This window comes from Herpailurus yagouaroundi, unplaced genomic scaffold (assembly GCF_014898765.1).
Source record: "Herpailurus yagouaroundi ecotype Mexico unplaced genomic scaffold, PumYag 189, whole genome shotgun sequence".
Taxonomy (NCBI): domain Eukaryota; kingdom Metazoa; phylum Chordata; class Mammalia; order Carnivora; family Felidae; genus Herpailurus; species Herpailurus yagouaroundi.
Window position 1 is genome coordinate 16,789,148 of NW_024412420.1, and position 14,182 is coordinate 16,803,329.

The 14,182-nt window shown below is 42.0% G+C and overlaps 2 protein-coding genes across 14 annotated transcripts in view; one reads left to right on the top strand and one right to left on the bottom strand.

The window, feature by feature from the left end:
- BRCA1 (BRCA1 DNA repair associated) overlaps nt 1-8,670 on the bottom strand; it is a 59,330-nt gene extending 50,660 nt beyond the window's left edge. For 3 of the 8 annotated variants that reach the window (XM_040497679.1, XM_040497678.1, XM_040497674.1), the window contains exons 1-2: nt 7,668-8,058; nt 6,667-6,752 (exon numbers count right to left, since the gene is read on the bottom strand). In XM_040497679.1, coding sequence (XP_040353613.1) covers nt 6,667-6,746 — 80 coding nt within the window. In that variant the 5' untranslated portion in view covers nt 6,747-6,752; nt 7,668-8,058. Of the gene's footprint in view, nt 1-6,666; nt 6,753-7,667; nt 8,059-8,609 lie in introns of those variants that run through there. The other 5 variants (XM_040497676.1, XM_040497675.1, XM_040497677.1 and 2 more) reach the window with 5 other exon arrangements.
- NBR1 (NBR1 autophagy cargo receptor) overlaps nt 8,116-14,182 on the top strand; it is a 29,291-nt gene continuing 23,224 nt past the window's right edge. For 4 of the 6 annotated variants that reach the window (XR_005797578.1, XR_005797579.1, XM_040497683.1 and 1 more), the window contains exons 1-2: nt 8,796-8,925; nt 12,309-12,419. Coding sequence is in view for 4 of the 6 variants with exons in the window: in XM_040497683.1 (XP_040353617.1) it covers nt 12,318-12,419 (102 nt within the window). In the remaining 2 variants the exon portion in view is untranslated. Of the gene's footprint in view, nt 8,571-8,795; nt 8,926-9,460; nt 9,590-12,308; nt 12,420-14,182 lie in introns of those variants that run through there. The other 2 variants (XM_040497684.1, XM_040497685.1) reach the window with 2 other exon arrangements.

Genomic DNA, 14,182 nt, shown 5'->3' on the forward strand with positions numbered 1-14,182 from the left:
TTTTTTTTCAACGTTTATTTTTGGGACAGAGAGAGACAGAGCATGAACGGGGGAGGGGCAGAGAGAGGGAGACACAGAATCGGAAACAGGCTCCAGGCTCTGAGCCATCAGCCCAGAGCCTGACGCGGGGCTCGAACTCACGGACCGCGAGATCGTGACCTGGCTGAAGTCGGACGCTTAACCGACTGCGCCACCCAGGCGCCCCTTTTTTTTTTTTAATGTTTTTTATATTGAGAAAGAGAGAGAGAGAGAAAGAGAGATCATAAGTGGGGGAGGGGCAGAGAGAGAGAGGGAGACACAGGATCTGAAGCAGGCTCCAGGTTCCAAGCTGTCAGCTCACAGCACGACTCGGGGCTCGAACTCACAAACTGGGAGATCATGACATGAACCAAAGTTGGATGATTAATTGACTGAGCCACCCAGGCACCCCTCAAATGTCTTTTAATCTATAGATTTTCCCTTCCTTTTTTCCCCTTGTCATTTATTTTAAGAAGTATGTCAGCTGAGGGTGCCTGGGTGGCTTAGTTGGTTGAGTGTCTGACTCTTGGTTTCAGCTCAGGTCATGATCTCACAGTTCGTGAGTTCAAGCCCCGAGGAGGGCTCCACACTGACAGTGTGGAGCCAGTGTGGAGCCGGCTTGGAATTCTCTCTCTCCTTCTCTCTCTCTCTCCCTCTCTCTCCCCTGCTCATTCTATCAAAATAAATAAATAAATAAAAAGAAAAAAAATTTTTAAAAGTACATCAATACGTCATTTGATCTACATCATTTCCCTCATTCTGGATTTTACTGATTGTAACCCTATGATATGGTTTAGCATGTTCCTCTTGCCTCTATTTCCTATAAACTAGACTTACAGGCTCGATCAATTCAGGTTTGGTTTTTTTGGCAAGAACACTTTACAGGTGGCACTGTGTGCTAGGACTTTTATTATGTCACTTCAGGAGGTACATGATGCTTGGCTTGTGATCACTTTGTAAAAAGAACGTAACAAACACTGAAAAAAATTTAGAAAATAAAAAACAAGCTTAGAAAACGATTAAAACTTTGAGAAAAGAAAATTGGTCACCCAAATTCCCATCCTTGTGGGTCCATTCACAAAATCTTTCTTATTTTCTAGAAAATCTTAAGATCTTCTTGAGACTCTTTCATTTATTAATAGAACAAATGTTCATTGGGCACCTACCGTATACAAGTACTGTTCCTGGGGATGTGACATACAGCAGTGGACAAAACAAAGCCTGTCCTCATAGAACTTTCATTTTAGCTGTGGTAGATAGTTAATTGAGAATTAAACAAGAACATAGGAGAATAAGGGCTAGAAATAAAAATAAAGCTCAGTAACAGGAATAGGGAGTGCTGGGGTGGGAGACGTATACGGAATGATCAGGAAAGGCCTGATTGAGGTGACATTGGCAGACAGTTACATGTGAGGAAACAAGCTGTGCAACAATTGGGAGAAGAACATTCCAGCAGAGGGAGCAGAGAAGGCCGACTCTGAGCAGGACCATGCCCGGTGTTTTTGAAGGACAGTGAGCAGGCCTGCAGGGGAAGCACTAGAAGAGCTCGGAGAGGCAGCCAGGAGCCTGAGCAGGTAGAAACCTATAGGCAATTTTAAGTTTTTATCTTGTATTCTGAACGAGAGCTTTAGCAACAGATTTCTGGTACAGTTCAGCCAGGACATCAAAAAACAGGTAACCTGTGTGTGACAAGAATGTGGGTCTTTTCATTAAATGTTAACTTTTTAGAAAAGGATCACAAGAAAAGCTGGGGGACAATAGTCTCGTTGTGAAAGGTTTGGTAACACAACTCTTGTGATCATGGGGCTTCTGACGCAACACAGGGTAACGGAGAAAAGAATATCAGAGTAAGTCAGAAGGCCAGGTTTCTACTATCAGTTCCCTTTTTTATTAGCAGAGTGACCTCAGGCCAAGCCCTCGACCTGAACATCAAGTTCCTTCTCTGTCACCCACTCTACCAGTCTCTTTAGGTTATTGTCAGAATAAAATTAAACGCTACTTGGGAAAATGTTCACAACCTGAGATGACTTCTATCAATGTGAGAATTATTATCCAGACCTAATGTGATTTTAAAAAGAAAACCACCCAACAAAGAGAACTCGATTTGCTACTAAATCACTATTCCTCAGATAAGCTACATATCAAAGAAATTCTCAGCAAAGGCGAAATTGGATTTAGCTATGATGCCAGATGGCTTTCATTCTCACCACTGCCTCAATTCTGAAATAATTATGTTTCAGCATGGTAATTATGAGCCAAGCTATACAAACATACTGTAAACACAAACTTTAAACGGATGAAAACTCCAATATGTAAAAAGGTAATGACTGTTGAAAAAAACCTTGAAAAGGGAATGGGAATAAAAAGAAAAAAGTCAGTCCTCTTTTAGATCCTGATGAAAGTGAATGTTCACTATAAAGATGATTCAAATATTTTATTATTTTTTTAAGTTTATTTTGAGAGAGAATGTGCATGGGAGGGGCAGAGAGAGACAGAGAGAGAGAGAGAGAGAGAGAGGAGAGAGTTGAAAGAATCCCAAGCAGGTTCTCAACTGTCAGCGTGGGGCTCAGTTTCACCAACAATGAGATCATGACCTGAGCCAAAATCCAGAGTTGGACCACTTAAGTGATTGAGCCACCCAGGTGCCCCTCAGATATTGTAAACACTTTTTGACTCAGGCAATTTAGACCTCCTGCATATTTGCCTTTGGGCTTCTGACATGGGTAAGTGATTGGAAAAAGAAGCTAGGTTAGGGTTGAAAAGCCACCACCACCCAGCAGGATACATATTTTAGCAAACTCTTCTGAAAGTCAAAAATTTTATATGCAAAAGGTTAGAAAGAACTACTAATTATCAGAAGTAAATATCAATAACTTAGAGGTCAGCAGAAGTGGTTTTAGCTCAAAAGGCCTCAAAGAAGCTGGAAACCTATCCTCTAGCTACCCTCAATAATACTTTGCAGTCACTATCAGGAATCATTTATTAAGACATAATGGCAAATTCTACTGTTCTAGCTAGGCACTGGTAAACAACAGGGGCGCCTGAGTGGCTCAGTCAGTTAAGCATCGACTATTGATTTCAGCTCAGGTCATGATCTCACGGTTCATGACTTCAAGCCCCATGTAGGGCTCTGCACTGCAGCTTAGAGCCTGCTTGGGATTCTTTCTCTCTCTCTCTCTCTATGCCTCTTCCCCACTCATGCACGTGTGTGTGTGTGTGTGTGTGTGTGTGTGTGTGTGTACTCTCTTCCTCTCAAAATAAATTTTAAAAACTTTAAAACAAACAAAAAGTGGAGTAGGTAGGATTCCCATCCTAGAACTTCCCCCGTGAACGAGTTTAAGGTTTAACAATGACCAGAATGAAAAGCTTTAGTTTAAACACTTAAGTCCATTGCTAGTAGAAAATAGATCTTAAAAAATAACAAGGAGCCAGAAATAACAGGACGGCTAACTGAAAATGAAAATTTAGCACTAACTTTCATTCTTGTGTCTTTACTTTTTATGTATTTGAGTTTTTTAATTGATGGTTTAATTTGCCAGAGTGAGAAAGAACATTACATTTCTATAACTGAGTCCCATGGAAATGTAAAATAAATGGACCCAGATGCCACACTATTGAGCACTTTTTTGATCACTCTTTGTAATTATCATGAATAAGTTTTGCTTTTTCTTTTTTTTTTTTTTTAATTTTTTTTTCAACGTTTATTTATTTTTGGGACAGAGAGAGACAGAGCATGAACGGGGGAGGGGCAGAGAGAGAGGGAGACACAGAATCGGAAACAGGCTCCAGGTTCTGAGCCATCAGCCCAGAGCCTGATGCGGGGCTCGAACTCACAGACCGCGAGATCGTGACCTGGCTGAAGTCGGACGCTTAACTGACTGCGCCACCCAGGCACCCCAAGTTTTGCTTTTTCAAAAGCAATTTTTTTCTAGTTGTCATTTCCTGCTTCTCCGGCTCTGATGATTCATAAAGTAGGCTATAAATCTCATTTAGCTCTTGTTTTTATTTAGATGAAATGTTGAGGGGCAAGGGAGAGGAGGGTTACTTATAAATCTTGTATCTCTCTGGAAACACAACTTGCATGTTCTTTAATTTTATTTACTTGACTCCAAATATGAAAAACAACTTTATGAAGCACAAAGGAAAATATACTTGAATTTACTCTCCTTTATTGAAGGTAAGGGGCAATAGGTGCAGCTTTCCAATTTATTTTTTGAATGTTTACCCACCACTAACCATCACCATATTAAAACCCATTAAACTAACAAAGAACCAATTTAATTAATGTTAATTAATATTTAATACCTTCAACAAACGTTTACTGAGTGGCTACTATGTCCCGGGTATATAACTACTAAGGATATGGAAGTAAATAAAACAAAAATTCCTGCCTTCGTGGAGTTTAAAGTCTGTAAGGGTAGAGAAAAAGGATAAATTATAAGGAATGTTAGATAGTAATAAGAACTATGGAGAAAAAAAACAGGAAAGGGAAATAAAGAGTGTGTTGGGGGTAAGGGTGTTTATTTTTTTTGAGAGAGAGAGAGAGTGTGTGCAAGTGAGCAAGGGGCAGAGAGAGAGAGAGAGAGAGAGAGAGAGACAGGAAGCAGGGCTCAAGCTCACCTGATATGGGACCCGAACTCACCAGCCGTGAGATCACGACCTGAGCCAAAGTCAGATGCTTAAGGACTGAGCCACCCAGATGCCCCAGGTGTTACCATTTTAAATAGGGTTGTCTGGAAATGCCTCTGTGAAAAGGTGGTATTTCAGTCAAGATTTGTAAGCCATTCAATTATCAAGGGTAGAAAATTCCAGGCAGAGGGAAGAGCAAGCATAAAAGCTCAGAAGCAGGAGAGTATGTTCTAGTCTGAAGAAGAGTTAAGAGGCCAGAATGACCAGAGTAAAGAGAAGAAGAAAGATTCTAAATTTCCTTTCTGGCTTTTCACCAAGACATTCTGAGGTATGGTTTTTAAGTAGGTTTAGTGACCACCATAGATATCACCTAGTGACTGCCTGGGGCTCATAACCTCTGGCAGCCAGTGAAGCGCATGAACGCCCTTCCAGAGTAATGCTTTTATTTTTTAAATTTTTTTTCAACGTTTTTATTTATTTTGGGGACAGAGAGAGACATAGCATGAACGGGGGAGGGGCAGAGAGAGAGGGAGACACAAAATCGGAAACAGGCTCCAGGCTCCGAGCCATCAGCCCAGAGCCCGACGTGGGGCTCGAACTCACGGACTGCGAGATCGTGACCTGGCTGAAGTCGGACGCTCAACCGACTGCGCCACCCAGGCGCCCCCAGAGTAATGCTTTTAAATGCATAAAATAAAAAATATAAAATTATACAAGAAACTAATTATATTGAAATATAGTTCTAGCCATAGGCCTCCAAATGTCATGAAGGGTCAGCAAGTTAAGAGCTCCTGAACTTTCTGGGGTGATGGAAATGTTACACAGATATATACGATGGTTAAAACTCATCGACTTGCACACTTAAGATGTCTACATTTCATTGTATGTAACTTATGACTCGACTTAAAAAAAAAAAACCTTGAATATTCCTTGTTGTTGTTGTTGTTAATGTTTATTTATTTTGAGAGAGTGCATGGGGGTAAGCACAGGAGGGGCAGAGAAGGGGAGACAGAATTCCAAGCAGGCTCCATGCTGTCAGCCAGAGCCCAATGTGGGTTCAATCCCACAAACCACAAGATCACGCATGACCTGAGCTGAAATCAAGAGTCAGAGGCTTAACCGTGAGCGCCCCAGGCGTCCCAAAACCTTGAATATTCTAGTCCCCTCTTTATTTTATAGATGAAGAAAAACAAGCTCACTCAAAAAGTCAGAGACTTACCAAAGACTTTGATGATTCGCAGTATTCTTTTTTTTCTTTAAAGATTTTATTTTTAAGTAATCTCTACACCTAATGTGGGGCTTGAACTCAACCCCAAGATGAAGAGTGGAGATCAAGTGGGGCGCCTGGGTGGCCCAGTTGGTTGAGCATTTGACTTCGGCTCAGGTCATGATCTCACAGTTTCTGAGTTTGAGCTCCATATCAGTTTCGCTGCTGTCAGCACAGAGCCTGCTTGGGATCCTCCGTACCCCTCTCTCTCTGCCCTCCCCTGCTCATGTTCTCTATCCCTCAAAAATAAATAAACATTAAAAAAAAAAAAGTGGAAATCAAGAGTCGCATGCTCTGTGGACTTCTTATGTAAATATACAGGACTAGTTCCAACTGGAGACCTATCCATTCACAAGCACCAATCAGTGGTGATTTTATTTTGCCACTATTAACTATGCCCATTCCAAGTGATCTAGCTGTTTTTAGAGCCTGGATGAAAAGGCCACTTACTCCAAACCAGATCCCTACCCCAAAGTAGAACCAATCAAGACAATCTGTGGGCTAGGAAAGATAGGGAGCTGAATGTGTTAAGGCAGTAAAAAGGGAAGGGGAGAAGCACAGTGGAAAAAATGGAGTAACTTCCTATATTCCCAAAGCTCTTGAGTTAAGAAAAGCAGCAACTTTTATAATTTAATTTTCATAGATAGTATAATTTTCTTCTCCTTAATATGTAAGGTGAATTCTACTTATTTGCATAGGATATAATCAAGAAAGGAAGAATCTCAAATTAAGAAACCCTTCTGTTGACTTACCAGATTGGACACTCTAAGATTTTCTGCATAGCATTAAGGACACTTTGTACTTCTTCAACACGATCTGCAGATAAATCCATTTCTCCCTGTTCCAATGAATTTTAAGGCATCAACTTAAATATATATGGATATACACACGCACAAGTCACTTTAAAAGATTTATAAGAACAGACTAGTTTCATTATATGTCATTTTTAAATAAGAGAAACTTAAGACTGGAGTGCTTCAGAATCATACCAACCATAGAATTAATGACAAAGCTTTATTTTTTAGATTCAAAATATTGTTTTTTGTAATTAAAGACCATTATTTTCTCTATTTTTTTCCCACATACAGCCTCCAACCACTTCCTTTTGGTGTATTCCTCTCTCCAAGAAAAAGACAGCCACAGTGGGGTGACTGAGTGAGTGATGGTAGCCTCATATTTCTCCAATCACCTGGCTCCTTTCTTTGTCTTGTGTTTAAAACCAAACTCAAAAAACAAGACCAACACCAACCAACGCTCCCCACCCCTGCCCTTCCCCAGTGTTTCTCACTGGTCTGCATTCATCTCAGGATCCTTTTTAGGTACGATCATACCAGCAATATATGCGTGACTGCTGACGCCCCTCTACTTTCTTCTTGTCCCTTCTCAGAAACGCGTATGAAGCCAGTTCTTTCTTCAGGGCTCCCCCTCCCTCACAACCCACCCTCCTCCTATTTTCCGACACATTCCTGCTCCCTTTCCTCCTTCCTCAGGATACCCTTCTCACACACCCCAGCCCGTCTTTTTACACTATATATTCCCCTCGGGACACATTCCAGTTCCTGTCATCAGGATTCCCCCTCGGACACACCCTGCTCCCTCCCTTGTCCTCAGTGCCTCCCCCACCCCGGGACCCACAAGGCGCCCCCTCCCCAATTTCCCCAGACTTAACTTCTTAGGCTTCTCAGGTTCCACCCTCCGCCCGCCCCTGCCAGCCAGGTAATGCCCATCTTGTTCTTCCCCACTCTCTCCATACCTGTTTCCTGCCTGTCCCTCGGAGCACCCCTTGGGGCCTGTCCCTTCCGGCGAGCTCTCTCACCTTTACCCAGAGCAAAGCGTCGGGGCTTCCCGGCCCCAGGGCCCCACTTATATAAAAACCTCCCGGGCCGTCCTCAGTTCAGAAAAACCTCAGCGAGCTCTCGCCGCACAGTCGCACTTTCAATTTTTCTGTAATTCCCGCGCTTTCCTGTTGCCACGGAAACCGTCCGCGGCCGCTGAGCGAGAACCTCTCAGAATACGAGATCAAAACACGTTACGGAAGGGAGGAGCAGAAAGAGCCGAGAGTCTTTCCGGGCTCCCGATTGGTCATCCATTCTTCCCCGCGTTACGTAATTAGAAAGAGACGGAAGAGAAAGAATTCTCCCCCCACTTTTCTGTGAGGCCCCTGCCCCCTCACCTGTACACTTTCAGTTGCGGCTTATTACGTCACAGAGACTGCGGGACTAGGGTCGAAATCAATACCTGAGGCCTGAATAGGAGCGCAAGATAGTGCCTGAAATATTCGCCAGAAGAGGCCCCGTTCCCTCCCCATTTCCGCCGCAATGAAAGTCTCCAGTTTAGGTAAATAAAAGGATTGTGGGGGGGGGGGGGAAACTACGATTTCCAGCATGCATTGCGGATCGAAAGGCCTTCGACACAGTGTTCCTTGGAAACTGTAGTCTTATGGAGAGGCGCTTCCAACACCGGAAGCGGGCAAGTCTCACGGCAATCCAGTTGACAGATTGAAGAGCTCTGTGCGCTTACGCACGTCAACAGATATGGATTGGAGTGTTAGGTTTTCACATCTTGAGAGCGGAGAATAGGCTAAAGAACCTACAAGTCCCAGGAAGACTACAATTCCCATCCAGCCCCGCAAGTCTCGGGCAAGGAGTCCACTAAGGTCAGTGACCTAAGGGAATGCAGTGGACGCCGAATTTACCTGGGAAGGGGAAATGGGCCGCGGCCCACGATTGCGCACTTGTAGTTCCGCCCCTCTGCCCCAGTGTTTGTTGTTGTTGTGCTGTTATGGCTGCTGTTGCCCAGCCCCTGCCACGCATGCTCGGCCAATCAAGGGAGGGTGGTAGTTTTGAGAGACAACTGTTAAGAGCCAATCATCTTGTCGGAAATCCAAACTGGGGACTAGGTCCTATTTCTATCCGCCATGTTAGATTCACCCCGCGGGGAGAGCAGCAGAGCTGGCAGCGAACGGTTTTTGCACTGGCCTCCGGCAGGCGCCCCCCGGGGGCGGGGAGCTGGTAAGGAAGTAGCGGCGGTTACAGAGGGGTGGGAGCACGTCGCCACTGAGAGGGCTAGGGGAAGTTTACAGAAGGGATCCTGCAAAAGAGAAGGCGACTTTTTCCGTGTCTGGGGGCAGCCAGTCTTTTCACTAACTGGATGAGAGAGCTGTTTGGGCCAGGGGGCCGAGGCGGCGGATACTGCCAGAGAGATGGGGGGGTCCGTGGCTCAGAACGCTCGGCATCTATTGATGGGAGGCTGAGACTCTCCAGCAGAAAGAGGGCCTAGGCAAAGAAAGCGAGATTCCTCAGCGGGTGGTAACACGGTCTTGGGGGCATGGAGTGCTAGGGACACGATAACTGGAAGACAAGGATAAAGTCTGCAGGGAAAAAAAAAAAAAAATGACCGTGCCCACACAGCCTCCCATCCCCATCCCCCTCCGCTTGTTGAGAACCTTGTAAAGATGTCTCCTTGGTCAGGGACCTCTGGTTTTGGAAAAGCACCGTTTTTCCTTTTCGTCAAACACCCAGCTATAGGTCACATGTTTTAACCCCCGGATTAACAGTCAGGCCTTTGGTGGAGACGGTAATCAAAGCTCAAGTTCCCAGGTCTGCTTCATTAAAGGGATTTTTGATATCCTGAAAATTTTGACGTAGAGGAAAAGCTGACTTGTGCCAAGCAAAGGTGAGCCAGTGGCATGAACGTATAATAATGCCAGTTTTGAAAACTGAAGGCCTAGGACCCAGCCGTCTGACTTTACTGGCTTTAAAGCTACAAGGACAGATGGTGCTAACCATAGCTTTGGTATTTCAAGTTCAAGATTAATGCTCTTGCTGAAAGAGTTTTCACATAAAAGCCAAACAGAAATAGGCAGTTCTTTATGAAGACCTGGGTATGGTCCAGCTAAGCTAGAATCCCCCACTTCCTGTTTTCTCTCATCAGCCTACCAGCTGGATGAGCTCCAAGGTATCTAAACTAACTTTAATTGTGTATGTAATTTGGAACAAGGGAGTTAGATTAGTTTCCTTCTGGACTCTCAAAAGTGTGGAAAGCATTTATGGGAAGTTGAAAAGTAAGAAGGTGATTCAGAATATCCACTTTTTGGCTGACTGAATCAGTTACTTCATTTCCCAGATTTTTTTTTCTCCCCAAGAATCTGGGAAGTTGACCTGGGGAGGCATTCTGTCCAAATGTTAAGGACTCCAAGAATTGCATTCCATAAGAATGAATACTAGATGTCAGCAGATTGGTGCTAGAAACTGGGCTTGGTTTTTTTTTGTTTTGTTTTGTTTTGTTTTTTGTTTTTTTTGGTTGTGAACTTGACTGTAGGTAGAGACAAAAAATGGAAAAAATTGGAGGATGACTGGTTTTGAATTTAAAAAAAACCCAGATCCTCAGAAAGTTCAAAGTCCTCTTTTTAAAATGTTTATTTATGTTTGTTTTTTTGGAGAAAGAAAGAAAGAGAGAGAGAGAGAACATGCAAGCAAGGGAGGGCAGAGAGAGAGGAGGGAGAGGGAGAATCCCAAGCAGTCTCCACACTGTCAGCACAGAGCCTGACGTGGAGCTTGACCCTGTGAACTGTGAGATCATGATCTGAGTCGAAATCAAGAGTCAGATTCTTAACCGACTGAGCCACCCTGGCACTCCCAAAGTCCTTTTTAATGACACTCTCAATGTATTGTGGAAAAACAGGTCTATTTTGGCTTCTAAAGACTGATTTATTACAATAATTTTTGTGTTTGAGTAATGTTCTCAGAGAACTGGGACACACGTTTTTATTTGACCTATTTTACAGATTAAGGAACTGAAGCTCAGGTCAAATGACTTACTGTTTTGTACATGGCTAGTTATGTGTCAGAGCTGTGTCTGGAGCCCAGCTCTTCTCAGCCCTTTTGCTCCCTCACCATTACACTGCAAATTCCTGAGACATAGTTGTTCATCTCCTTTCTCCATTTGCCTAGAGCAGAATCTGGTTCTTTGAAGAGATTTCTTAAAAGATTTGCTGATAAATATGTTTAAAAGATGACCTTTTTCATTACAACTTAGGTTCAGATTTTAGTAAACTATTTTTTCACAGAGTCATAAGAACAAAATCTACAGGTCCCCGGGTGGCTCAGTCAATTGAGTGTCCAACTCTTGATTTTGGCTCAGGTCATGATCTCATTGTTCGTGAGTTCGAATCCCACATCAGTTTCCATTTGGATGGTGCAAAGCCTGCTTGGGATTCTCTCTCCTCCTCTCTCTGCCCCTCCCCCACATGTGCATGTGTGCAGGCTCTCTCTCTCTCCAAAATAAATAAATAAACTTAAATAATAATCTAACAACTCATCAGTAAATAAAATCCTTAATTAAAAACAACTGACCAGAATAGACATTAAATTATAGAATTGTTAACTTTTTAGGCATGATAATGGTATTGTGGGTATCTTTTCAAAAAGTCTTATTTTTTTAAGGGTTACATACTCAGTTATTTTATGGATGAAATAATGGCTGTCAAAATAATCCTATTGCTGTAACAAGATTAGTCCTGGGTTGATGATAATTATGGAAAATTCCTGATGGGTCCTTAGGAGTTCATTGTATATTAATCTTTATTCATTTGTATATGTTTAAATTTTCCCTTAATAGTTTTTTTTTAATTATGGTACTATAGTTTGGTTAAAACATTAGTTAACTATGGTCAATCTGTATTGGGGGATTTGGGGACAATACAGAATTGTAGACAAAATGACGATAGCTTTGAATTGTTTACTATAGTTATATGTCCATGACTCTCCACTTTTATGCATGAAATGTTCCATAAAAGAAAAAAAAAGTAAAATACAAAAACAAACAAACAAAAAACACCACGTGAACTTGGATGAAAGGTGTTGACTGCTACCCCTGTGTAGTTTCTTGGCTAGTGTCTTGGCCTCTGAATTGTTAAAACTGATCTTAACAAAGAACCTGGGTTGCTCAATTTAGGAAAAGGCTGTTTTTCTAAGAAAGATGTAGAATGTTGCTTTCAAGCTATGAGAATGTTAAATTCCCTGAGGGTAGAGACCTGTGGGTGTTCATCTTCATTGGTATCCTGCCACTAGTGGATATTCAGTAGTATCTATTGAATTAACTAATCATATAAAGTTCCATAAAATTCAAAAGAATTTTACGGCTGTTAGAGGATTTCTGCAGATGTGGCCAAAATTTCTACTGTTTCAGCAAACGTTTAACAGTGAGATTTGTTTTAAGCTACCCACCAGGTTGTAAATAGCATAAGAGCAGAGACATTGTGTTCTCATTCACTTCGGTGTCTTCCTAGCCTAACCCATATTAGGCCTTCACAAGTATTTGCTGAATGAATGCTTATGCAGTTTTATAGAACCCTTTCCACTGTTTTCTCTCTCACCCATCCTCTCAACTCTAGCCCCACAGCATGGAACCACAGGTTACTCTAAATGTGACTTTCAAAAATGAAACTCAAAGCTTTCTGGTTTCTGATCCAGAAAATACAACTTGGGCTGATGTTGAAGCTATGGTGAGTGTTACTTTGTTTCTCCATCCTTTAGGCCTAATTTTTCCAAAGATAGCAATTTTTAGCAATGTTGTTTCATAGCTGTCATATTTACCTTTTCTAGGACTTTTGGAAAATTACTTTTGACAGGGGTTCAATATTCATGTAGGCGATGTTCTCCCCACCCCCAAGAGAATAAACAAATTCCTTAATTTGCAGCTAGATTTGGAAAACCTGTTAATTTTAGAAACAGTCTAAGGAATGAATTGGTGTGGCTTCCACCCTAACCAGGCCCCAGGGAAATGTTCTCCTGCCTGAGAGCAGATATGTTACTGTAGTTTGTGAACCAGCAAGGATTTAACCTAAGTTTTGCAAGAGCTAATTGTTGTTATTGCTAACTCAGAGGTCAAGTATCTAAAAGTTTAGCAAAGGGGCCCCAGGCTGGCTCAGTCAGCAGAATGTGTGACTCTGGATCTTGAGGTTGTGTTTTCAGGTGCCTAGTGGGGTGTAGAGATTGCTTAAAATTTTTTAAAGATCTTAAAAAAAAAGTTGAGCATGGGGCACCTGGGTGGCTCAGTCTGTTGAGCGTCCAACTTCGGCTCAGGTCGTGATCTCAGGGTTCGTGGGTTCGAGCCCCATGTCAGGCTTTGTGCTGACAGCTTGGAGCCTGGAACCTGTTTCAGATTCTGTGTCTCCCTCTCTCCCTGCCCCTCCCTTGCTTGTGCTCTATCTCTATCTCTCAAAAATAAATAAAATATTAAAAAAAAAAGTTGAGCAGAAAAAACTCCCACAGGTGCTTAGCAGTTCATCTGTTCTTTTGTTGTTGTCAATGCCCTCCCTCCTCTTGGTTTGCCCTTTGTACTCTTCTGGTTTTTGTTTGCTTTGCAGTAGTGAATGTTTTACTTCCTGTGTAACTGTTTATCCAGCAAAACCCTTTGGTAAAAACTGCTTTTATTTGGTTATGTGCTATGAAAACTAAAAAGAAAAAGAAATGGTGGAAAGATTTCAAAAGATGATCTGAACTAGTCCTCTGTCTTCCAGCAAATATTTCTTTATTCTGGCCTAAACAGATGGTTATCCAGAAAGTTGGGGTGTTTGTCAAATGATCTGAAAATCAAACACAGTTATTTTTCTTTTTCTAGTAGTTAAATGAGTTGACAGCTTGCCTTTTTTCCTTACTGTAAATTTTAAATTATAAAAGTATAATATACATGCCTATTATAAGAAGTAAAACAATCCAAACACATACTAAGAAAAAGTTAATATCCCTCTATTCATTTCTCTTCCATCCACTGTTCCCACCTCTTTGTTAACCATTGTTAACAGCCTTGGATATAGTTACCCACATTTTCCATGTTCATACAGATATCATCTTAGGAACATACTGTAAACATAATTCTGCAGCTTGTCTTTTTTCCCAGCAGGATGTTATAGACAGTTCTCAATGAATAGATAAGGATCCAGGGTCATCCTTTTTAAATCTATAGATTGTCCACAGTATTTTGGTGTTGTCATAGCATAATTTAACCATTTCTAATTGAAAGATTGTTTCTAGTTTTTTTTTTTTGAGATATAGTTGCCATATAACATTATATTAGTTCCAGGTATATAGCATAATGACTCTAAATTTGTATATATTGCAAAATGATCACAATAAGTCTAGCTAACATCTGTCACCACGTGTAGTTAAAAAATTTTTTCTTGGGGCGCCTGGGTGGCGCAGTCGGTTAAGCGTCCGACTTCAGCCAGGTCACAATCTCGCGGTCCGTGAGTTCGAGCCCCGCGTC